The sequence below is a fragment of the Echeneis naucrates genome, chromosome 6 (assembly GCF_900963305.1).
Source record: "Echeneis naucrates chromosome 6, fEcheNa1.1, whole genome shotgun sequence".
In the NCBI taxonomy this organism is placed as follows: domain Eukaryota; kingdom Metazoa; phylum Chordata; class Actinopteri; order Carangiformes; family Echeneidae; genus Echeneis; species Echeneis naucrates.
In genome coordinates, this window is record NC_042516.1 from 4,508,133 (window position 1) to 4,534,221 (window position 26,089).

Sequence of the window (26,089 nt, forward strand, 5' to 3'; positions counted from 1 at the left end):
ACCATTTCACTAACTAATGTACTGACTCCCTTGCATACAAAGTTCCATTAGGGGCTTAATGATTTTATAATGAGGCTCCCCACCTCTTCCACATCTGCAGATACAATGTCATCCTGCTCCTCATCTCTCCCTCTGACAGGCTGAGACTGGCTGCTGCGTCGAGGCTGGGGGTTCCTGATGATATAAGATGCAGCTGTCTGACTGGAGCTGGAAAATATGAAGCATAAGTCCAGTCTTTAATTCTAGTGAAAATTAAAGATGTTAAAGAAAAATCTGGCATATACTTTACTCTTACTTTCTTCTTGCTCAAATCATTTCTTTACTGAAAAACATTTACAAGAGCTCTTACCAACTCACACATTCAAAGCAACTATTCTCCATAATTTAAGGATAAATCTCAACCTGGAAGGAAAATTTAGGAACTTAAACAAACCAACCTGCTGGACTGGTCAGGTGAGGGTCTTGGAGGCAGAGGTTCGACAGAGAAGAGCTCCTCACTACCCTGAACAGCATCAATGCTAGTGCTGGCTAAAGTGAAAGGAGCTGTGGGTCTTGCGATGCCCATTCGCACTGGAACAATGAGTGACTCCGCTACGTTACATAGCTCCTCCACAGCATATGGTAAGAGAGCCTGAAAAACTCGCCGACATTTCCCAATGGGCTGAGGGATGAAGTTGCTATGTGAAAGAAATGCAGAGAAATCACTTGACTCAAATGGATTAACGATAACTCATTAAAATTAGAAGGAGACTTTATCCAAACCTCTACTTGAAAATCTTCATGTTATATGTTCTTACTTTTTCTTTTTGGAAGAAGCCATCTCAACACTGAGGATGACAAACACCCGAGCTACAGAGCGAAGGAACCTCCTGGTAACATTGACTGCCTCCTCCCTTCGGCCAGGAGTGTACTTGTTCTGCAGCTCCTTCACCAGTGTTCCCAGTAAAGTGTCTATAAACTAATGCAAGAGAACAAAAACACCACCGAAGCACAAAAGTGAGATAACAGCATAGACAACAGGGAGAATTTAGGTGTGATGTGAATAAATAATCCCAACAGCGATTTTATTTAGCTTCCTGTGCAAGAGAGAAACAAAGTCTGAAAAAAAGGCTCTTACAGTGATGTCAGGAGCACACTTGACAATCAGGCAGTGGGTGAAACAGTCAAGGCGAATAGTGCCACTCTGCTGGTTTAGGTAGACCTGTTCTTCAGGCAGGAGGTGGGCAATTCTGCTGCTGGCACTGAGTCTATCAAAGACAAAAATACAAAATTCTAAATACTTTGTTACACACAGCTAATCTGTACCACACAGTTAGAAGCAAGCTCCCTACAAACACATTTCTAGACAAACTACTGATACTGTTACTCACGGATCTTTATTCTCCTGAGAACCAAACATGATCATAGACTTAAGGGCATTCCAGTCCTGCAGAACCCTCTCCAGGGCCAGCTGAGCAAAGCGTGGAGGCTCTAGATCATGATCTGGCATATCAGAGTCTGCAAACAGCAAAAGAGAAGAATGTTTCCAAACCAATGCCTTCTAGAGACACTCTTTTAGAAAGACACAGCCCTGACTTCCGTCATAACTATTAGATTATCCCAAGAGGATGCTTCACATTTGGGATGAAATTAAAAAATGATGGTGAACTAACCTTCTGCATTAGCTGCCTTTCGGTTCCGGTCTTCTCTGATGCGTGGTGGTCTGTATTGACAGTGCTCCACACTCTGCCTGGCTACAGTCTGTACAAGGAACAATAAAATATGCTCCCCCCTGCAGATGGAAATATCAGTTAAAAATGTTAAAATATTCAAATAGCCAAACATACCCTGCAAAATATGAACTATCAACTTCTGTTATACAGTAGAGATGTGCAGCTAGAGTGATTTGGCCTAAAATCTTCAGTTACATGCCAAATATAAAGCTCAAAAGACAGCATGCTACCATGCTATGTGAAGCTGATATGATAGCCCAGGGATCTTACCTGCTGTTGGGTGTTGTGACCAGGTTGGTGGCTGTGAGTAACCTGTACAGCAGATCAAGACGAGCAGCCTTCTGGCCAGCAATAAGTGTTTTACACTTGCATTTTTCCCAACAGTCACAGTATGCTGTGGGAGAGGTCCTCTTCAACCTGGGAAAACATATTTATGATTAGAAATGCAACCTTGTTTAAATGGAGGTAATGAAAAGCACCAGTAAGAAGGACTGAAACTTTAACAAAGATGACATAGTCACACTCAAAACTAGAACTTACTTGCAGTCATGTCCTTTATGACACACCCTCGCACATTCAGTACAGCAGCAGAGGGATTCCAGCAGACCACACGTTCGACACTCAAAGATATCCTAAATAAAAGGTCATGTCAGTGTAAACTTTTAAGGAAGCATCACATACTGATAAACTTCACAAACTAAACTGTCATCAAAAAGAGTCTCCACATCTGTTAACTTAAGCAAAGAAGTGCATTTTACACTGCACTCTGCAGTGTGAAGATGTGTTATGATAAACTAAGGCTGACCTGGTTAATGTGTTCAGCACCAGTCCAAGTGAAACTGCAGGTGTCATTACAGCAAAGAACATATAGGGGGGAATCATCTGGATTGGTCCCCAAGGGGCAAATCATTTCCATGAATACAGCATCAGCATCCTCCTTCTCTGCAATGCCTGGATCACCCACTGTGCTCAGAGGAGAGGAGAGGACTCTGAATTACAACATGATAGTTAGCTGTTGGCAGGTCAGCATAAAGGTCGTGATTCACATAACTACAGCTATTAACAAACCAGAAATCAAAATTACACCAAATTCATAAAAACTACTACTTTACTATTACTGTTACTTTCTCTGATCTTATTCACATGGTAGGCAGCTGTTTGTCTCTTCCCACATCAAAAGACATGCCCCGACTATGAGTAAACAAAACAAGGCATTTTAGAACAGCCTCCCTTCAAATACCAGCCGATCTTACATCTGTATGAAGAAAGATGACCTATCAATTTACCCTTTGCCATTTTCTGTGCAGCCTCCAGAACAGTTATGGCTGCTGGGTAAGCTCTCCCACTGACCGCAAGCATGAACGGGGTCATTCCACGGGCATCCCTGTTGGATATCCACAACAACAATGTACAAGAGCAATTTGGACAGATCAGTAGAATCTAATGTACATTAACAAGCAGAATTTGAATAAATATTGCAGAAATAAATAATCATACTTTGCAGAGAGCAGCTCCCGTAGGTGTGGCCTCAGAACAACACTGTCACACATAAGCTTGAGGATAAGGTGAGCATTCGCCTTCCTGTCTTTAGATTCAACCACAGATGGCTCAGTGGACGGCCCTGATCATATGGAAAACACAATTCATGAGATCCAAACATGCTTAAACAGAGCCTGAATGCTCAACAGTAAGTTACACTGAAACCACTGATGAAATACTTATTAAAAAGGTATCACATGTCCCTGCTGAGAATTCTATCTCCAAGACAACACTATCAACACCCATTAATACTTATTATCACCTTAAATATTTACTAGCAGACTCAACTAGCCTTATTGTTGCTCCTCTTAGAGTAAAAATGTTGTTACCTGCTATGGTTGAGGTGCTGGGTCCCTGACTGGTCCCAGTGGTGGCAGTGGTTAGTGAACCCACAGCTGGTGCTAGAATGAAGTCAATGTCACCATCTGTTGATTAAAATAAAACTCTGAAACAGATTGTAGCTGTCACTAACCTTAAAAAGGAATATAGGCAAAGTTTAGTTCTTATTCTCCAAGGCAAAAACAGAGTTACATTTTATGATTGTTCGAAGACTTTCCAACACAGTAGTGTAAAGCAGCAGCAGTTTCCTTGTGACTGGCAGCTCTAAGGTTATTTTACAGTGGGTGGGCTGTCCAATGAAAGATCTCTACAGTTTTCAAAAAGTCAGCATGCTAAATTGCAGTTTACACTCCAGTCAGGACTGTACATCTCCGGTCATATTTACCACACTGGGGCTTGATTTTTACGTGTGTTACCCTACAAATATTTGATGGACTAGTACAAGCTCTTGCCTGAGGGTCAACTAAATATGTCACATCAAAGGTAGTAAGGAGAAATAAATAAACATATAGATTAATATAAATAGATAAAAAAAACAATTGCTCAATGGAAATTTTATTTAATTTAAAATTTGAAAGTGAAATTGCACTGACCAGGGTCCATGGGTGGGGGATCAGGGACCCAACTCGGTGGGGCAATGGGTGGTGACACAGGGTCCTGATGGTCACTAGACGATGGGCCAGACTCATGGCGACCAAGACCTGCTGCTCTTAGAGACCGCCGCATCATCTCTCTCAGACGAAGACTGGACATGACACACAAGGTGTAAAGCAAGGCAGAGCAACAGAAATCAGCAACACTTGTGTTTTGATATAAATGGGACAGAAGCTCAGTAAAACTTCAGTGAGATTCCTTTATGAGAGGAGTAGATATTTTCTCTAAAATAATAGCAAAATAATACTAATGGATGTTTACCCTCTACTGCTGGAAGAGCCAGTCCTGTTTCCAGAGCTGTTGCTTGAAACTACAGAGATTGCATTAGCAATTGCCTCCACAGCAGAAAGACGCTCTGCAAATGTATTTCTCTCAGACCTTTCAGCTTCTAAAATGAAGGAGAACAATCACTTATAATGGAGAAGGGACAGGGAAAGTCAGGCAATTCAATTTTCAATCACACACAAAGCTCAAATAGTGTGTTGAGAATTATAAGATGACTAACTCAATATTTTTTTTTTGGACTCAAATGTTAACTGACAAAAAACTGCAGCTTACCTTCTTCCTCTTTGGTCTCTTTATTACTAACAGGGAAGCAGACAGAGACAGCAGCATGGAGAATATTGCGATTTCCATCACACCGGTGGCCTAGAAGTGCTCCAAGGGCCTGGTTGCCTTGATCCAATAGGAAGGCTTGCTCAAGATTCACCAAGTACTGCCGGCATGCCTCATAGTCACAACGCAGTACATGCTGCATCAGTGTTTGTTTCTGAAAAACACAGTCCAGACAAGTGAGTGTTATTATTTTTCCATTTTGTCTTCTATGATGTTTCATTTTGATACTGACAAAATTGTATTTTATTTTTTCTAGTACATTTATGGCTAGAAACATGGTAACAGTATTTGATGAAGACAGCCAATAAAAACTATGGGATGAACTTTGGAAGGTAATGATGTGCTGAGGACAAATTTTGAACTGTCAAGGGCAGGATATACTACTAAACACATTTTTAGATCCTATTTATAACTTGCACATTGTAATCCTGAGGTAATTTTTACCTCCACAGCCATAATAATAATAGCAGCTTTCTTTTTAATGGTGGAGTTTGAAGGGAGATTGGCCAGAGAGTGCACCCCCATTCCAAGGCTGTTTATAGGTGGTAAGTCAAGCCAATCGGGATCTCGAATTCCACCCATGCAGTCTTTGGCCATCGGGTAGATTGTGCCATTTCCATCTCGGAGGATGATAGGAGACTCCTTGGGGAAAAATTATTTCAGCATTTTAATTATAGAAGAATGTGACTGTCGACAAAACATCACACTTATCTGCAACAATATGCCAATATGACATCTTACCTGTCCTGCAGTAAAAATGGCCACATTGCGCTCACTCTGCCCCAAGAAGGCCAAGTTACTGGTAGGGAAGTTATTTTCCTGCTCAGCTTTGCCCGTGGCTAGGTCAAAGATACAGTACCTTACCCAATTACCAGTTTTCAGCACTGCGTGGACTCCTGGAAGGTGGTAAAGACATATTGGATTGTTGGAGATAGTCCATATATAGGTAAATAAATAACTAATACAGTATATAAAACATTATAAAAGTATACAATTGAATATATAAAAACCGTATGCAACACCCACCTTTGGAGTCAACATTCACAGCCAGAATCTCAGCCTTTTCTGGGATACAGAGCTTTTTAGGTGTGCGCTGAAAACAATCAGGAACTTTAGGAGTCCCACCAGTTTTGACCACCTGTCAGAAACCAAGACAAGAAGTCAGCAAATGTCAATGTCAGGAGGATGACTACTCACACCTGTACAGAGGGATTCTTCGAGCATTGACTCTGAAAACCGTGTACAAGTAATAGTGGATCAGTGTCTATACCTGCAGCTCATCTATTCGGAGGAGTCTACAGTCCTGCAAGAGAGAGGATGGGTCTGAGTCAGTGGGAGCCACACTACTCGGGTTGCTCATGCTGCTTGATGTCCCAGGAAACTTCACAGCAACATATGCACCATCCACTTTCAGCACCTAGAACAGAATATAAAGACAAGGAATTAAGAAACTGGGATGTCTTGAAACAATACCATATACACATATATACCAGTAAAAAGGTAGGAAACACTGTCCCATTTAAATGAATAGGAAAGGTGTCCAAACTTTTGACTGGTACTGTATACAGAGTAGAGAAATGTTTTTGTTGACATTATTTATCATATCAATTCAGTATATCAAGCTGGTTAATATTCACTCACCTTTCCCACTGGGACATTTTTAACATCCTCCACAAACACCACCTCCCTGAGAGGCCACTGCTCTTCATTCAGCTTCTCTTCCTCTTTGGGAGCCGGGGTAGAGCGCCTTCGCTCTGAAAATAATACAGCACATCAACTTACTCCTTTAATCCCTGCATAGTCATACAAGACATTCCTTGATTATTTAGGTTCAGGAGTTGTGAAAAACTTACACTCCTGATTAGGTCTATAAATATACTACTGACCAGGTGATAACAATTATCATATGGAGACAGTTAGCTGTATGGTTTATATGATAAGTAAAAAGTGAACCAAATCAACCCTTATACACAGTGAGCTGGCCACGTTTTCTTCACAGGAAAACAGGCAGGAGGGTGTAGGGTTGAGGATTTGGGGGGTTTCACACTGATAAAAGCCTGTGCACCATCTGTTCCAAAGTCAAAGGGCTACAGAGGGCACAGAGTGAGGAATAAATTGGTTCTGTGCCTGAGAAATAGAAAGAAAAGTCAAGAGTCGAGTGCTGGTTAGAGAACTAGGGGTTAAGAAGCAGAGACAGAAAGAGAGAAGATGACATACTGTAGGGTAGCGAGGCACTGCTAGCAATGGAGGAGGTATCACTGCAGGTGGATGCTGGGGAGGGAGGAGGACCCATCTCAGTCTTCACCAGCTCTGGCTTACTTTCAGTCCTATGGTGTGAGACCCAGATAGTGAAACTATTTTAGCTATTTTAGCTATCATAATTTTACTGCTTTTTTATATATATATATATATATATATATATATATATATCAAACAAAACTGACTTGATTTCCTGGGTTTTAGTGGTCTTCTCCATGTTCTTGAGGCTCTCTGGTGACCGCAGCTGGAACCTGCAGCTGTCGTTCATGTTCCAGACAGACTCCAAAAGGACACCCACTTTGGGGATCCCAGCACTGACAGAAAAGGCCACTGCACCAGCATGGTAGAGGGGGTTATTCCTTAGGCACACCTATGGGACAGCCAGATACATTGGTGGCATAAAGAAATTAGCTTTACACCAACTGCAAGTCTTACATAAAGCCCTTAACATGAGTCATAAGTTTAAAGACAATAACATACATCAATATGAGGAACTCCAAAGCAATAAAAATTCTAAATCATGTCCTACCTGTGTTCCCACGGTGATGTTAGGTATTGAGGAGATGCCAGCACTGGACTTTGGCTTTTTGTTCTTGGCTCTGGCCTTTTCAAGCATCTTCTTCCGTTGACTAAAAGGCACAACACCCCTGTAGATAGATATAAGCTGCTTAGCGCCAAATCATACTGATGTTCCTTTTGTTTTGACAAAGATGTCCTCATGTAATATTTGCTAATTATCTGGTGTCAACGATGATTCAAATTGTTACTGGTCCAATTGTGTGTTTTGGGGCAAGACATCAGAAAAAGACAGTACAGCTTAATGGAACATGTTTTTGTTCACATTTTCAGTGGTCTTGTAAAGTTCAGAAAAGGTCTTAAATAAGGTTGAATGGTATGTGTGTTTTTAACAATTGAAAAACTTATAATTACATAATGAAACAAGGGAGAAAAGCCTGTTTTCTGACAAGGAATAACGTTTACAAAAGCAAAACTTTCTAATACGAGACAAACTCATACTAAGACTCCTATGACTGCTACGTCTACATTCAAGCACCGATGATATAAAAAAAAAAAAAAAAAAAAAGACAGTGGACAGAATGGAAAAACACTTCTTCTCACCACCAATAGAGGCTATTCTCTAGCTGTGCACATGTGTAGAGTGCACAGCAGTGCAGTGACACCATGCGTTCTCCCTGTAGCTCAGGGAATGACTGAGCACTGTGCTCCAGCTTAGAGGCCACTGTGCTCAGCGTGTCGTCCACCCAGGTTGCCACCTATACCGCACACATGCAAAGTGTTAATGAAGAATTCATTAAATAAATATGGGATAACAGTAACTGCAGCTAAAATTATGATCGAGTAATTGTTTCTTCAATGTAAGCACAGGCAGATTATTTCAAGAGGAGATATCGTTATCTACCTTATTGTTCTCTGTAGCTACAGTGGCTCTGATGCTATTGGCAGACAACAATGTGATCTTCTCATTTGCCAAGCCCAAGAAGGAGATGCGTGGGTGATGAATGGAAGGGTTCTGCGCATTCCTGTAAGGTTCAGGTTCACTCCACTTCCACTGATAAAGCTCTCCTTTGGAGCTGACAGCCACCAGCTCTGAGAACATGGCTCCAATGCTCACAAACTTCACACCATCCTGGAGAGGAAGTTTCAAATCTCAATAGATGCAACAGATTTCAGCACAATTTGCAAGCCCATGCAGGGGTGTGGATACCGTGTTTTAAAATAAATTAACAGCTCTGTTTGTATGCCTCCTACCTTCTCAGGCCACCATTGGAGCTCCTCACCCAGGGAGACTGGGCTCTGGACTGGGATGTTCTTCTTGTCCAGGCTAGTTTCGCCCTCGCGGCTGGTGGAGCCTCGCTCTGTGTCAAACGAGGCCCCATCCAGCCAGCGGCGCTCGCGTAACCTCAATACAGACTCACGCTCACGCAACAGCTCTGAGTCGCGCTCTAAGGGAAGAAGGAGAACTGGTATGCAATAAGGTCACACCAGTGGGATAGAAGTAAGCCACTCTCTGGGAAAGACCCGTCAACATAGTTTTAAGAATAGAAAGATAGAGAGAGATAAAGTCTAGAATTACTGTGATGCAAATAAAAATTGCAAAACTTGGAGTGGGAGTCTAAGTTATACTGGTGAGTGAGTCAGTTTGGATGCTGATGTTAAAATGCCAGGTAGAAGAGGAAGTGGATAGATAGAAAAAGCATGCATGTTGACTAGAAGTGACCTGGGTAGGTTTTTTAGGGGTGCTTTTTGTTCTTTTTATTGTTTTTTTTTTTCTTTTTCTTTTTTTTTTTAAAGAATAGACTGACTTTAAGGGGTCCATGTGAAGACAGGTGGGCCGAGCGGGCCTTTCTCAGAGAGCTGACAGCATGTACTACAGCCATGCACCACACAACACCAAACATTTATATTCTGTAACACCAAACATTCCTGTGACATAACCAGCTAACCAGACTGAAGAGAAAATTTCCACAGCAACTTAAAGTAAAATATAAAACCTGCGCTTCAGTCAAGTCTTTTTTTGACAAAGTAGACAACTGTCTTCATCTATGGGCATTTCTCCTTCAGAAAAATACAGAATTTTCCAACTTTTCTGTCGTGTAATGCTATTGAAGCCATATCACCACGAACAAATGCCATCACCAGTGCTGGCACCAAAGTGTCTCAAACACCCTTACTCTCCCCTCACTACACGGAGGTCAGTTGAGTTACCTCTCGAGGATCCCAGACGAGACAGTGAGGAGCGTCTAAATGATGGGTAGCCAAAGTAGCTAATGTCCTCAGAAAACATGGCATCAGCATCAATTATCACACTGGGATGAGCAGAATGAATGTCTGCATCCAACAGGGACATCAGGTCCTCTGCATGAAACAAAGAGAAAAAATATTCCTTATTTTATGATTATGACAAATACCATTTAGACCATTTCAGTTCATATTCTTCACTTAATGTTTAAACCATGAAACAGTAACTCCATGCTTAATTGATCTGTTTTTGATTTTTGACAAACCTCCAGGGAGGTAGGACTCGCTGGCCGTATCATCTCCATCATCTCCATCCTCATCATCCCGGCTCAGCAGATTGTTAACGGCGAGGTTGACATCCAGGTTGGTTCTCTGAAGCTCCCTAATGATCACACTTCTTGACTTCCCCTGTAAGACTACTTGGGCCTGGGACAAGATGCAATTTGTTTTAAGAGCTTCAGAAATATTGTTGATATTGTGATGGTAGGAATGTAAGAATGTTTAATAATCACGTAAACATGAATTAGGATGTATATTCTGAAAATTTGGTACCTGAGTGATAAGTTCTTCAGGGATAACAGAAGCTGGTATGACTGGCTGAGGCTGGCTACCCAGAAGGCCTGAGCCACGGTCCCTGCCCGTACGGATCACCCTGGTCTGTCGACGGGAATCGCGAGCGGCTGTTGATGATCTCCCCGACGTGCCTCCACCTCCGCCTGTACCTCCGCCCCCTCCTCCTCCACTGCTGCCACCTCCTGCTCCACCTCCCCCTGCTCCACCTCCACTTCCACCTCCTCCACTGCCTCCATTTACACCAGAGCTCCAGCGACTCCTGTTGCATACAGTTTAGGCCATGGTCAGAAAAAAGTACTAAACATGATCAGACAGGGCAGTCTCAAAGTACACACACATCAGGGTACCAAGGATTAAGCCTTTGTGATAGCAGAGACAAGGAAGTATATGCATTATTTAATAATAATAATAATTATATATATATATATATATATATGTGTGTGTGTGTGTGTGTGTGTTATGTACATATTTCGAATATTTCATCATTGTCATTTCAATTGAACATTTAATGTACCAGTGCAGGTTTCCAGATTTAGTCTGCAGAGCACAACTATTCTACACAACTTCAGTAAAACCCACAGCATATATATTTGAAGGGGAGCTGATTCTCCAGTGGGTCTGGAAATTCATCAGGGCTGATGATGTAGACCAGTTGGGTCAACACACAATTATTGCAATTAACAGCACCTATGGTTCTCTCTTCTGAATGTGTGGCACTGAACCCTGTGGGGAATACACCCGGAAAACCACTACAGCGTCAGTACTGTGCGCTAAACACTGGGGTTTCCCCGGGACCGTTTGTCTCTGTCAACCCTATCAGAACTTACCCAAGGGTGTTGCCTGCCAGTCTGCCCAGTGTGTCAGAACCAGACAGGAACCAGGGCGGATCACTAGTCCTGCCTGGCCTGGAGCTCCTTCCTGTCCCTGAACCACTGCTCAACTTTGAACTGGAAACAAAAGATGGGAGATCAGTTACAAACCTACAGAAGTCCAAGAAGGACTCAAAGACTTATTACCTGGGTTGACAGAAACTAAATTTACCCCAGGAATTTGTTAAATTATACTAAATTATACCCCTTGGTTCAGGATGAATTTTCTTTTAATATTATACAGTGAAACAGGATAGGGTATTTTTGAGACTAGCATGGCAACACCCTTGAGAATCAGAATTGGCTGCAACTCATTCCTCCTTTAAGACTTTCCATTTTTATAAGTTCTTGGGGTTTTAGGGCTGAAACTGTGTGCTCTTATTTCAAAATATCTTATAATGGAATGCCATCTTAGTTTAAACAAAACGTACTTTACTGTAAAATTTTTAAAGGATGTGTTCTAAAGAGGCTGTTTATAGAGATGGTGTTCCTGTGGCAAAGGAACAAAACAATTTTTCATAATATAAAGGATTAGAATCACACCAAATTGAAATTTAGAGGGCAATAATACAATCAAATTTACTACCATACTGTAACATAGGACATTTGATTAAAGAACCAGGCAGAAAACTTTCTTCTAGAACAAATCAAAGAAAAAAGCTAATTCATATAGTGATACAATCAATGTAGCTTATGTTACAATTCAAAGAATGCAGGCCTCGATCATTAAGCTGACAAACCTGCCAAAGAAAACCCATTCTTTTACCTAGGCTTCCCAGCAATCCACATTAGTGTGGACTGAAAGCTATTATCATTTTTAAACTTATCTTGTGGTCATGTGGTGGTCATTTTTCAGACATGTGGTCTGAAAAAAGGTTTAGAGCAGGCAGCTCTTTAGCCTTTTACAGCTTGATCCACATGCATATTTAGCAGAGGGGCTTTAAACTCTGAAATCACTGATGGATGTTTTTCTGTTGGGAGGATATCAACAATTTTCAATGACCCATTCACCAAAAGTATATGCACACAAAACAAAGCAGCTAGTAAAAAGGTCTTCTATATAGAAAACACAGCAAGAAACACAGTTGCAGCCATAACGGTAACTGGCTTTCAAAAATGACACAGCCCATTTTGGGGCCGTCTCACTGCTGGTTGTTTGGTATCAAAATTAGAATAAATTATTGAGGGGAAATGAAAAAAAAAAAAGTCCCAGCAGTGCAATGTAACTTTGGTAGAAAAAAGCAGCACTATTGCAGGAGCTGTTGAAAAGGGAGAGAGCTCATCAGGCACTATACGAAAGTATCAATCAGCAGCCAAACAAGGGACATTTTAGGAACAAACCTGCAATCATTTCAGATCTATATTTCACTAAGGAGGATGGAACTGTTTGCAGCAAAGAGTCAGAGGGTTATCACTGAAATGAAACCATGTCCAAATGCTTCATACCCAGCCAAAAAGGGCACATAGGCCAAATGGATTTTAAAATCACCGAAACCATCAGAAAGCCTGAGCATCTTCAGTGCATCTCAAACTAGACATCTCCACAAGCCATCTGTTCTCCAACTCAATGCCAAAGCTAAAACAGTTTCCGGGACAGATCCCATCATAGAGAAGTCTCTCACCCATCACTGCCATCCGGTTTACTGAGCTCCAAGCGGTCAGGCTGGACAGCAAAGCTGATTCTACATACACGTCCGTCCTGTAAGACATGAAATCACAATTTTAAAAGGAAAAGCATGTGACACATATTAAAAAAAAAAAAACAACAAACTAAAATCACAGTTATGTTGAGCCAAAAAATATCAGACTGAAGACAAACATAACTTGTAAATCATTGTGTACAGTCAACTGAGTCTATTTAAGCCAATTAATTTATCACAGTGGAAGCTATAATCAAAGTTATAACCACCTTGTGTAGTGATTTGTGAGATAATAACAGACAACATTCTGTAATGCACAATTTTTGTGCAAAGAATGAAGCCACACTGTTTTCACTTTCATCCACATGCACCAATTTGCTGACAAATCTGTCAAAGGTAAAATTAGCAAACTCAGATCAATTTCCACATATCTCTTTGTTGTGTCTACAGCCCTGTTCAAAAATGGATTAGACCAATTGGGGTAGTGTGGTGTATTATCTATTAGCCCTAAAAGGTGCCCACCATTTACACAACCAAAAACAAATTATCTTTTGTTTTATAGCAAAAGCCAGAGGTCCTCTGGAAATTATCTTTTCAGTGGTAAGCAAGTAATAAACATATGATCCAAGTCCCTTAGTGTGTGATTAATGTTGATGATGCCATGTCTTAAAATATTACCTCAAGGAGAAATCCTGCATGGTTTGGGCCAACGACGCACTGTTTCAGGGTGGCCTGCTCCAGCAAACTAAGGTGCGGATGACTGCGTTGTTTAAGAAATAAAATGAACAAATCAGGCAATATAAAAAATAACTGGGAAGATCCTATTTACAACTGGTAACATTGATCACTGACCAAATACATTGAACTCTCGCTCACCTGTTATAGCTGTATTTGTTGAGTTTCTCTGAGACTTCACGGAGCCTGACAACAAGGTGAAGATTACATTAGTGCATTGTTGTAGACTAACTTATTTAATTTAAACAAACAGTGCCTGACAAACATTCCAGTTTCTGTTTTTTTCAGTTTTTGTGCATATCACTTGTGTCAAACAAGGAAAATTAGAAGATTGTGTGACCTACATCATTAGTGATGGTTTAAAATGAAGGAATAATTTTTGTTTTCATCATTTCCAGTGACATACAACAGTGTGCTTGCTGCCAATTTCCTGTATGTTAATATCAACCCTTATAGATGACTTGCAGGACGAGAGAGCTCAAGACGTGGGTGAGAGGTCAGACTCTTATGTGACAATGCCAATTTCTAAGCAAACTAAATATAAGAACCTTTAGAGTAATCTTCTGTAATCCCTTTCCGTCATTTAAATAAAATTAAATTTTTACAAGAATTTTTTTCCCTGTGTATTTCTCTCAACAGCACCGACAAACGTCAGTTCTTGAGGATGTCAGTCAGAGTTACAGCCTGTCAACTTTAGCACCAGTTGTTGCAGCAAAGCAAAAATAATCCAGAATTGAAGACAGAACAACAAATATTGTATTGCCAAATTTTTAATAAAGGATTCATAATAACGTAATTCATTGAATGATGGGACATCATTGGGTTGGATCAAATTGCAGGGCAAGGAACAATATTTTAATGCAAAACAACTACTCCAACATTTATAATATCTGCTCTAGTTTAAGAATAAGTACAATGAATAAAGTACTGAGAACCATACTTTCAAGGATTGCTGTGAACTTTAAACAGTCTATTCTATCATTTTACATAGCTGTCAGTCTAATTTAATTGTTTGTCTATAGCAGTTCATTAAAAAAAAACTGTGGCTCAAACAACGAAGAGGGTAATTAGACATTTATTTCCTGAAAAATAACCTTTGACACACATGCCCAATACACACTTAAAATCTTCTTTTGACAAACCCTTGCAATTTCACAGAACCCATTTACCAACCATCTTGAGGAGTTGCAGCAATCTGATCATGTTTCACCTTCTATGTCCCCAAGTTTTCTTTTAGCATATGCTATCATCTTAAATACACAGTTCTGCAATTTTCACCCACGTATGGTCCGTACACACCGATACAGTGGTACTGAGGCACCTGTTCAGATAAATAATCTCATTTAATCTTAGATTAAAGGATGTCAATTAAAGTGAAATGGTGTTTAAGGATCAAATGCATTCTTATTTCATTGTAGAAAACATCTTCAGTAAAAACTATCAAGCCAGCAGAATTTCAGGTCAGGTAATAACCATTTAAGTTACAGATATGTGTTTGTCTAAATAGATGAACTACCAATCTTATCCATGAGTGCACAGAAGTGAGACAACTTCTTAAATTATAAGAACAGGCTCACCATAGGTGAAAGCCAGCTCATTGAAGACAATGGCATTTGGCATTTCACTGTGCTAACCAAACATTAGGTCCGCCAAAAAAATAAACAAACAAACAACAAAACACTGGGATTTGGTTGAAATCTGATCAGATGTTCATAAAGCAATCTAAAGAACTATGCTCGACCAACTGTCTGCATTTCAGATAGAAGCAATTATCTGCTCTGACAACTGCAAGCTCTTTCATGGGGAACAGTGAGGAGGGGGCTCCTCCACATGGTGACTACAGCATGCAGCGGCATGCATTCCTGGGGAGGACATGGCCATGACCTCCTCAAGGAATCAATGGTCCATGTCCCCAAGACGTCTGAGTGGCATTTTCAATACAACTCATAACCAGCAGAGTAAACTGAGCTATCCTCACACTTAAACCCAGGCTCGCCCCCCAGAGTTAGATAGAAACCTATCCTGCAAAGAGCGTTGAAATATTCTCTTGTCAATATCCATTTCTTAATCTCGAGGTCATTCTAAAAACACTGACTTCTCAACCTCTTTGTCTTTAAGTAGAACAACTCATTAATCAGTTCAATCTCAATGGATGATATAAATAGGGTTATCATAAATCACATGATCTACCTAAATACAGGTCACACACACACTTCGACTGAGGACATTGACTGAGGATGTTTTTAGTTTGGACATTTCTGAGACAGCGTGATGCATGGCAGAAGCATGTCAGCATTAACAGTGTTGTCTTATCAAACTGATTGTGTGCGTGTAGTAGTTTGTTGGTCTGAGGAGCAATTACTGATATTAAAATGTGCCGTCACGTGAACACAGAGGAATCCAGCACCCATCTTAAAACACTATATAAGGCTCGACTTGTCTCCTTTATAAAGTCCATAACGTGATTAATGATATTGCAATGATGCTAGCTGTAAATCACCTCATATTTTTGATATTTATCTCAATATGCGATGTTAAGGATCAACCCATGAGGTATTCATTTTCGATTATGTTATCTTGCAAACTGTACCACAAAACTTCCAAAAAACACCTTGCCATATTTTGCCCCGGAATACAAATATTTGGCTTTGTCAAGAGCGTGGTAGCGAACTAGCTTGCCAGCATTAGCAGCTAGCTATCAGTTAGCTGACATTAGCTTCTTCATTGATCAAGATAATCAACGAGACGCCCGCAAAACAAATACTGACGCACATTAACGTATCGTATATGTAATTTAAACTCGAAATTTTGTATATATTTTTAACAACACTCTATTTTACGACATTTATTTCCCTCTCTTTTCCCCATCCCCCAACCCGCATTGTCTATCTCAACTTTGACTGGGAGCCAATCCTTGTAGAGAAGGAAACAGCCTGCTAATGTTAGCGAAGCCGACGACCCACAGTTAACGGGCTAGCGGCTAGCAGCTAGCACTGTTTGGATAGCAGCGAGCTAACGAGGATTGTTCAAGATGCCGGGCCTTGTTTCAACCCTGGGGGGGTCATTTAAATAATTAAAACCCGAATTTACACGCATGACAATGTCAACACCGCGCATAAACACAGCCACATCTCTAAATATCACACTCGCATGCAAATATTGATTTAAATTCTTATTTTCAGAGGGGCCGCAACAAAATACCTGTCATTGAGCTGATCCTCGGTCCCGGGCAACGGGTGAACCACGAAGTGTATAGATGTCATGGGGTCAATCCAAAATCACACACAAATGTGTGGAAGGTGTGGAAACTGTTGTTCTTTCGATTACTGTATATATATGAATTCATAGGAATCTTTTAATAGCGAAAAACCTCGAGTTCAGATCCCAGCCTCCTCACCCACATGCCGCCATCTTAACTCTACCAAGCTTCTTCTCTGTGTGTTGATTAGTACACATGCAACCACTCCGCTGGTTGGACCTTGAGCACAAACAGGAAATGTGTTAAATTGGACGGGATTGGCTTCAGGAAAAAAGGCAAGAGTAGTGTAATCAAATATACTACTCGGTGACACTCCGGAGCCTTTGTTTTCACCAGGTATACCCGATGCATCGTCGTTTATTTGCATTATCAAGCACCTGCAGTAATTTGCAGTACAACAACTGCACGGGAAAGACCAGAGAACTGGTTTAATATTGCTAGTCTGTCTCTTTGCGAGCAGCGACAATAGAGTGTTACATGCTGAGGCATCAGCCTCAGGATATCAAAATACCGACTTGATTGACCATGCAACGACCTCGAGATTTAATATTACTTGTTGTGCACTGTACCCTTTGAGCAGTTAGAAACGAGTGCAGAAAAAAACTCCATATTTACCAGTCAAAACTTGAAATCGGCAGCATTGTTCTTGTACTAATCCGATTCTTAATCTGTGTTCGTTCTTCACGGGATAAACCATAATACATTTTTATTCCTATACATTTTCTTTACAATGTATGGGTTATTTTAATATTACAATTTATATTCCTCTTAGAAATATAGGTTCGTGCATTCATGTTATTCATGTATCGATAATACAATAATGACGGCCATATGGCCTGTGGATAGAAGACAAACTATAGCATGAACAATTTGAGATAAAATTGAGTCCACCAGTCTGTGACAAATCAAGATTTAATATTATGTCAACAGATCTTGAGATAACAACATGGTTAAATTTGGAACATTTTCAGCACCACTCAGGAAACATGGCAATTCATGTGGGAATCTCATATGATGCAGCTACTCTTACACTAGTATTATATTTCAAACAGAACCCACTTAAATCTCTAAATGGTGTGAATAGAAGAAACTGTGGTTCTGCTCATGCTGCGGTCTCTACCATGAATAACATCGAGAAGGGGTAATCTGCCCTTGTTATTTAAACCCTGTAAAGCTCAATAAATAATTTTCACAACAGTGGTGAAAATATACTCCAAGGGTGCAGAACTGGGTAAGAGGCAGGAGGCAGAGAAATGAGGACTCAAGGTCAATCCTGTGTAAGATTGACGAAGGAAAAGCTTTGGAGCAGTGCTGGAATCTTGGCCTGCTCGAAGTGAAAGGGGGAGCTGGCCTAGATATAGTAGCCATTAGGGACAAGAGAGTGCACTGCAAATCATGGATTAGATGATATCTGAATGTAAATTATAAATCTCTATGCGAATCAAAGTCAAAAGGATGTGGAGATTATCTTTTGGTTATCTTTCTAATCTATTTATCTTCAAAGCTTTTGTTTTTTTACACCAGCAGATGGCAGGGTTTACCTTTTGTAATGAGATCCGACTTAGCTTCAGAAGGCCATGCATCCCCTTAAAATATATGTTGATTTCCTGCAGTGCAATTCTGTATTTGTCTTAAGACAGTATATGTCCTCAGACAAATATATATAAGTACACAAATATATTTTATTCAAAATGAGATTAGGAAAACTGGAGCTGAAACTGGGAGAGTTCTTGTCAAACACGTCTCTGAAATTTGAAATGTGACGCAGAATAAAAACATTTTCTGTGCATAAGCCAGAGCAGGTTCCTCATTTATCTGCCAGCTACTGCACAAGTTCCCACATTGTTAAACAAAAAGATATGACTGATGCTTTTGTTTTTTATTTCTTTATTTGGTCTGATCTGCAGCTCACATTGTCAGGTCTTTAACTAAACACATTTAGTAAAATATCAAGTGCTGTCCAGTTGGATAGATAAAGATAATGCATTCCTATTTACACAGTAATAACATAAATTCTATTTATTTAAGTATTTATGTACACAAGATGGCATTTTAGGTATCATAATTTTCAGGTATGCGTGTTTGAATGTTTAGCAATATTAATAATTGGTTTCCAGTAAATCAAATGGTTTTACTTTCAACTGCAATCTCTTGATTCTCTGTTTGTTTAACACAGAGGTGACTGCAAAATAACCCCCCCCCCCCACCACAGAAAAAAAAAAAAAGAAGTCAAACAAAACCCCAGGATCCTCAGAGCTAATTTTACTATATTTGGCCAGGAAAGTGTTGTATCATAAAAAAAGGTTACCGGGTTTGGAGTTTTAGGAAATGTGTACATTTCAGGCTGAAATTATTATTTCAATTTATGATCAGTTTCCAATTAATGGTATAAATGCATTTGAGCGGGGACTTTTTAATTCAGTGCCCTTCCGTGTTTTGCACCTCATCATGAGATACCAGGCAGACCCAAAGGTAAGCCATCAACACTGACAGATTATTGAAAAATCTTACACATTACCTCATAGATCAGTGGACCAGCACCATGCTCATGTCATACAGGCCCCAACTTGAAGTATAAATTATTCCCAGTGAGGTAACACGATCACTGGCTGTAGAGCAAGGCTTTAAAATAACTCCTCTTAGTGCTGGCAGTGACAGCACTAAGAGTACAAATCCAGGGCAGTACTAACCATAATGGGGTAATTCTCCTGGCCTGTTAACACAGATCAGTCCAGACCTAAAGCCACAACCCTCAGCTCCATACACCCAGTAACACGTGCTCTACAGTTTAAAGAACATTATGTTGGCACGCAAGAATATTAGGAATATAAAGGAGTAATGGGCTTTTCCTGGCGGTTGTCTTTTCAAGGATTTATTTTGGAAAGACATAAAATCCTTTTCTGTGACAACAAAAGCGAAGTGTGTGTCTGTTGGTTCAGTCCCAGATTCAGATTCAGAGTACTTTATTAGTAAAAAAAAAAAAAAAAAAGGCCAGTTCTTTTCAACAGTCAACCCATCCATAATAAATAGAATATAATACACAAACACAACAGAGTGTACATCAGCCAGTGACAACAAAGTCAAATGGAAATTGATAGAACAGTCAGCACTTCACAGTTGGTTATTCCTTTGTGCATTTAGCAATCCAATGGCAGAAGGAATAATAATTGCATAGCAGTTAGTTTTTTGAGCCAGGACATAATGCCAACCAGAAAGCATGATTGACTGCCAAGTACATGATCAGGAAGATATAGTATTATCTTTGCTTCTGGACCACTTCCGTATTCCAAAGAGAGCTATGATCATTAAATGGGACGCCAGTGATCTTCAAGCACACTCTGGTGATGTCATTCAGGCACTTCTTGTCTTTAAGAGATAAACCATAAAGCCAGTGTATAAAAGAAAAAGTTAAAAGACTCTTGATAAAAATTTTGATAAAAGGTACATAAAATATTTTTGCAAACACCAAAAGAGATACATTTTCTCAGCAAGTACATTCTTGGGTTGCTCGTCTGATAATACTGCCTGTGTTCTCAATGACTTTCAGTTGTGAGTCAAACACAGTGCGTAAGTAATTGTATGTCTGCATAATTTTTACCTCTTCACCATGTATAATTCTGACTTATTTATGAGTCTCACTTATTTTTGAGTCAACAACTAAATTGGCTCAAGTATATGTAGCTGTAACTTCTGGGATAATGATGCCATTAAATCTAATAGCATTTATTTTGCCCTTTGCACAACACCTTGAGGAGGTCATAAAGTTCTGTAAAAACGGGTTTGGCTATTGTAACCTGTTAATCTTAATCAAGAAACTGGGTGTCCATTGCATCATTCCAATAAAACTAGGGAAACCTGCCTGGCCAGAAGTATGGAGGACATGACATACAGTCAGTCCACCTTAATGTTGACTTGGAGAAAAGTAATATACCAGTTGGTTCAGCAGTTAAACATATTAAATAATGAAGTATGTACTGAGCGTTTATGACAGCTTTATGTGAAAACACTGAATAAGAACGGATCAGAGGAAAAGAATAAACGGCACATATTTTTTGTTTCAATAACTATTTTTAAACATTTATTTTAAAAACCATTGTTTATAAATAAATCATGACATACATTAAGAATAGAAAGATGCGATGTGGGTTTACAGTATGTATAAAAATCTTGAGAGGATAGTTTTACATTATACATTTTAGATAGCTATAACAAAAGTAATAGGTGCAAAAAATACAACTCCAAGACTTGTTATCATTTATATCAGTGCACAGATTTATACATTTATAATTTAAAAATATATGTCTTGGCAGTGTGGGTGGTCTAGTGGTTAGCATGCATGCCATTTATTTGCAGTGTCCTGGATTCAAACTCAGCTAAGGGACCTACAGGTCGTTCCCCTCTCACTTTCTATCTGTTTTCTGTCAGCCCTTTGGCCAATTACTGTCTGAAATAAAGGCATAAAAAGCCCCATATATATATATATATATATAAGGATTGCAGCAATGGCTTCTGTTGTAATCCTTAAGATGAAATCCGAATAGGAAGATGAATTCATGATAAACAATTATATATTAGAAAATGGCGGGGGGGAGAAAGAAAGAAAGAATTATTTCTCCGTCTTATTTGCTGTCAGACTTTTTCCCTTCTCTAAGTTATTCCTGGGTCTGCTTTTGAGGAACATTCCACAGTACCAGACACAGTCAAAGTAACGCATGTCTATATGTGTGTATTTCTCTGTTGTGTGTCTACAGCTGGCCTTTTGTTCTGGATCTCTGTGCTGTGTGGGAAGGTCTACACAGCTGACACTTACCTAATCCACAGGGCTGCCCGAGGCCATCTCCTGTTGGCTGACCCCTTTCTCCCACAAAGGACAAGAGGCTGTTTATTGAGAAGCACTCAGATTAATCAGGAGAAAAAGCAGAGGCAAGAAAGTCCAGTCTATCCAACTATATCTTTGACAATCCTGCCACTTGTTGATTGATCTTCCAATTCATTAGATTCATTAGAAAAATTGATGTTCGGAAGAAAGATATTATGTCAAATTATTTTAACATGGAGAATCTCTTGGTTTAGATATTGAGACCTCACAAGTTGTTTTAATGCAGCAAGTTTTGACACATTTTCAATTGGCTTCAATTGATTTGTCTATCTGAGTGAATGTCATCAGTATAGAAAGGACTTCTAACAGTTTGGCAGCAGCTGGTATAATCTGGTATACATCTCTATCTCCTATTTAATCCAACCTGAACCTGTTAACAATGCTTGGGATATGTAAAGATCCCTGACAAAGCATTCCCTCAGTCACACACTAAATTTAGTGTCTGATTTATTTTAGTCAGGTCTTCAGTTAATTATTAACACGATAATGTTCACGTTGGTCACACAGGATCTGGTTTCTTAACATCATCCCTCCAAACTCTTATCAGCCATAGGCCCAGCAGGAGGTGTGTGTCTGCTGCAGCTGATGGAGGGGCACAAATGGCCCATCCACGACAGTGTGTGTGTGTTTGCTGTGTGGGTTGGGGGTGATGGACCAGAGTGAGGACGAGCATGTTTTTCACAGGTCCACGCCGCCTTCACGGTGCGGACAGCCGGCGATCATGCACCGACTCACTCGCTCATTGGTCGGTGTCCCAAAACACCTTTTGGCGGTATTGGCCGACGCGTTAGGCCGCGCCCATCGTTTCGCCCACTGCATTTGAAACGATGAATGAGAACTCAGCTGTGAAAGAAAGTGGGAAACACACAATCTGTTTTCAAGTGTTCACATACACAAGACGTGAAGGAGGAGCAGTTGCAGTCACACTGGATCACAGTCTTCCAGAAAATGTAAGTAGATAAATTCAATGTCTTTATAGTCTACTATTCATCTTACATATTACACATTTTCTCTCTAAATTTTGTATTTACCTTATATCAGATCACTATGTCAACATGATTTAGTGCCTGAGCCTCTGGAGGCCATGTCAATTCATTTCCCTCCAATGACTGGAGGACTGATAACTGTGCAGGGCTGGTTTGGGGAGGGGTTGTGTGACTGTGTAAGCAGCACAGTTGGTGCTTTTGTCCCAGGATGAAGTAGGTAAAAGGGCCCTGGAGCTGAAAAGCAGCCACCGATCATGCTCACCTCACATGTTCCTGTACATATTGTCCATCTCAATGTCCATCAAAAGTCAATATGCTGAGGTATGCATGTTGACATAAGTGCAAGCACATGTGTTATGTACAGATACCTTCAATTATTGCGCAATAATTATATTTGCAATGACACAAGTATAGACTCTTGTCCATTATATAAATTTATCTCTGCTACCTTCCATTTCTCTTAAGATGTTACGACACCTTGATTGGAGTTGGTCTACTCAACAGGGTGGGCATGATTTGGAAAGTCACACCATTTAAAATGTATCACATCAAAAATCTAGTTACGAGTGGAGAGACCAGCGGGGTTAGGAAGGACCACTAATATAATATTTTGACCCTCAGATATTCTTTGTGGAGATGGGAACAACTTTCTATAGAAAAGTGGCCATTTCACCAGGACCCTAATCACGTTAAATAAATATCTCAAAGATGGGAAGCAGCTATGCTACATTTCTAAGTAGTATTTGAGTCCAGACCGATGAGGGGGAAAAAAATATTACGCTGCAACATAACAAAATGTCTGGATTATAGGATGCAGAAAAAAATGCATTGTTTAAATCTAAAGGACACTCCATAGTTTGACTTTTAGATTTTTGCTCTTGGTGTCAGATTTACAGCATGGACCTTGAAGTGCTCCACTTGGACATGCAGAAAGAACCCCTGTCTGCTCCCATGGGTACAGGTGACATGGAGGCAGCAGAGGCTCTCATGTCCATGACTAAGCACTGGAAAACCAGGGTCTTTGAGCCTCAACACTCAAGACCTATGACTCCATCCTCAGACTGCTCAGAGGATGACTCTGCCTGCTCTGGGTCTGGGCAATCCTGCGTGCTGCAGGATTCTCCTTTGGTAAGTTATCGGTGTAAAAAAGCTAGCCAACATTACTCTGGTATTGTCTTTGCCATGCTACTAGCTACAAATAAGATTGTATATATAAGATTGTTTATAAATAGATTATACATATTTTATAATCATGAGTTCATGAATTAAAAAAATAAACTACTTTCCTTTCTTCTCAGTGTTTGACACCACCATACAGCCCACCCCAATATCAGGTCACCCATCCAGCCTCAGTGGGAACATTACCACAAGGTCCAGAAGTTGGAAGTCCAGCCTGGCAGCCACCACAAGAGGCTCATTTGCACACATACACTGGTGTTTCTCAGCAGAGCTTCCAGTGCACCAGTGTGATTCACCACACTGTAGACAGCCAGAAGTGCTGCTGCAGTATCCACTCTGTCTCAAAGAAACACACCCTCGCTCCGGTTCATACAAAAGACTCTAAAAGAGATATAAACATTGAAGATTGCCAGAACATCAGAGACGCTTATAGGAAAATTACAATGCAGTCTGACACTGCAGTGACCACACCACAAACACCTTTATCTGTGAATTCACCAAATATGATGAAGGAAAGTCAGACCAACATGAGACTCTCAGCCCCAGATGATAAGGACACACCTTGGTCATTCTCCTCTGCAGCATCTCCTGGTCCTGTCCACTGCCAGAGTCTTCCTGTCTCATCTCCCTTCACCGCTGCAGAAAACCATGTCACAGCCTCAGAGAATCAGGGCCAACACTCACTACCCACAGCATCAGCAGTTACAACTACAACTTATACACAGCAACAACAGCAGGAGCAGCAGTACAAAAACCAACATGCACATTTGAAACCACAAACCCAAGCAGCGCCATCTGCCCAGGTCTTCCTTCTTGGGGGTCAGGTTACAGAAGGCCCCCTAATGCTGCTGGTCTCTCCACAGACTGCTACTACTCTGTATATTCAGCCAGCGCTAGTGACACCTGGTGGCAGTAAGTTACCAGCCATCGCCCCTGCACCTGGTCGCACATCTGTGGATCAAAGACAGACCACAATGCAACCAGAAGTGTCCCGTGTACGAAACCATGTTTGTCCCAAAGAGGATTGCAGCAAGACCTACATCAAGAGCTCTCATCTCAAGGCCCATATGAGGACACACACAGGTAAGAGAGAGGATATGAATATAAAGTGTAGTGGAGGTGGGCAGAAAAAAAATAGGTTTTAAATATTTAAAGAACAAGACATCAGAAATTTGTCAAAATGCTCAGTTTACAATCCCTGTTTGTGTCGTATCAGGTGAGAAGCCCTTCAAATGTAAGTGGGAGGGCTGCGAAAGGCAATTCGCCCGTTCTGATGAACTGTCTCGCCACAGACGAACCCACACGGGAGAGAAAAAGTTTGTCTGTCCAATGTGCCACAGCCGCTTCATGCGCAGTGACCATCTGGCCAAGCACGCCCAGCGACACATGTCAGCAAGAAGGATCCCCTGCCTGACACTGGGGGTCACAAAGACCATTTCCACAGCAGTCAGGGTGTTTTCATCAAACTCTCTGATGAAGCCGAAGGACACACCAAAGTAAGAACTGTGAAATTTCAAGACTGGATGTGGCTGAATGTCACAGCACAGAGGATCCATTGCCTAATGTGTACATGTCACCAGTTAGCTTGTCACTGCCTAACTTAAGTAAATGAAATTGAATGTCAAGTCTTTGCTGCCTAGCTGTTGTTTAAGTTTCATTGACGAGGAACAAGGTAATAACACTGCAAAGAGTTGTTGACTTACTTTAAACCAAGCAATTACACTGTATCAAATGTAGACAGTATTTTGTAATTTTCATAACAAATCATGCGCTAAACATACATTTAACGTTCAGTGACCTTCTGACCAAAGAATGTCACCTACTTGTTTTTTGTTCCATTTGAAAACATATTTGTGAGACAATAATTTTGCACGAACTCGTTTTCTTGGATGAAAACTAGAATTCTATATTAAACCTTGTATTTTCAGATGTGATGAATTCTTTATATGGGAGTTACTTGTGGAATTGAACTGGAATCTGTATTTAGATTTCTGCTGGTGCCTCGTGAATGTAAAGATGGTGTTACTGACTTTGAATAACCCATGTTAACAATTTTAAGTCACTTTGACTACTGTACATATAGATTCAGAT

General features: G+C 40.4%; 2 protein-coding genes across 9 annotated transcripts in view; one reads left to right on the top strand and one right to left on the bottom strand.

The window, feature by feature from the left end:
• Positions 1–17,116, bottom strand: part of ubr5 (ubiquitin protein ligase E3 component n-recognin 5) — a 31,020-nt gene extending 13,904 nt beyond the window's left edge. For 5 of the 8 annotated variants that reach the window (XM_029503648.1, XM_029503647.1, XM_029503645.1 and 2 more), the window contains exons 1-34: positions 16,897–17,116; positions 13,837–13,881; positions 13,639–13,720; positions 12,943–13,019; positions 11,279–11,398; positions 10,431–10,710; positions 10,145–10,304; positions 9,846–9,995; positions 8,889–9,100; positions 8,539–8,766; positions 8,238–8,392; positions 7,648–7,765; positions 7,304–7,488; positions 7,077–7,186; positions 6,501–6,613; positions 6,130–6,276; positions 5,886–5,997; positions 5,601–5,755; positions 5,304–5,501; positions 4,803–5,013; positions 4,506–4,632; positions 4,184–4,335; positions 3,581–3,676; positions 3,210–3,333; positions 2,999–3,096; positions 2,518–2,675; positions 2,253–2,344; positions 1,983–2,129; positions 1,653–1,771; positions 1,371–1,497; positions 1,118–1,247; positions 798–958; positions 438–677; positions 84–207 (exon numbers count right to left, since the gene is read on the bottom strand). In XM_029503648.1, coding sequence (XP_029359508.1) covers positions 84–207; positions 438–677; positions 798–958; positions 1,118–1,247; positions 1,371–1,497; positions 1,653–1,771; positions 1,983–2,129; positions 2,253–2,344; positions 2,518–2,675; positions 2,999–3,096; positions 3,210–3,333; positions 3,581–3,676; positions 4,184–4,335; positions 4,506–4,632; positions 4,803–5,013; positions 5,304–5,501; positions 5,601–5,755; positions 5,886–5,997; positions 6,130–6,276; positions 6,501–6,613; positions 7,077–7,186; positions 7,304–7,488; positions 7,648–7,765; positions 8,238–8,392; positions 8,539–8,766; positions 8,889–9,100; positions 9,846–9,995; positions 10,145–10,304; positions 10,431–10,710; positions 11,279–11,398; positions 12,943–13,019; positions 13,639–13,720; positions 13,837–13,881; positions 16,897–16,958 — 4,815 coding nt within the window. In that variant the 5' untranslated portion in view covers positions 16,959–17,116. Of the gene's footprint in view, positions 1–83; positions 208–437; positions 678–797; positions 959–1,117; positions 1,248–1,370; positions 1,498–1,652; positions 1,772–1,982; positions 2,130–2,252; positions 2,345–2,517; positions 2,676–2,986; positions 3,097–3,209; positions 3,334–3,580; positions 3,677–4,183; positions 4,336–4,505; positions 4,633–4,802; positions 5,014–5,303; positions 5,502–5,600; positions 5,756–5,885; positions 5,998–6,129; positions 6,277–6,500; positions 6,614–7,076; positions 7,187–7,303; positions 7,489–7,647; positions 7,766–8,237; positions 8,393–8,538; positions 8,767–8,888; positions 9,101–9,845; positions 9,996–10,144; positions 10,305–10,430; positions 10,711–11,278; positions 11,399–12,942; positions 13,020–13,638; positions 13,721–13,836; positions 13,882–16,896 lie in introns of all 8 variants that reach the window. The other 3 variants (XM_029503651.1, XM_029503650.1, XM_029503646.1) reach the window with 2 other exon arrangements.
• Positions 17,117–22,739: 5,623 nt separating this feature from the next.
• On the top strand, positions 22,740–26,061 carry LOC115045429 (Krueppel-like factor 10). Its single transcript, XM_029505104.1, has 4 exons — positions 22,740–22,783; positions 23,708–23,947; positions 24,118–25,081; positions 25,215–26,061. Exons 2-4 carry the CDS (start codon positions 23,717–23,719, stop codon positions 25,496–25,498), a joined length of 1,479 nt encoding a protein of 492 aa, XP_029360964.1. The 5' UTR covers positions 22,740–22,783; positions 23,708–23,716; the 3' UTR covers positions 25,499–26,061.
• Positions 26,062–26,089: the final 28 nt, after the last annotated feature.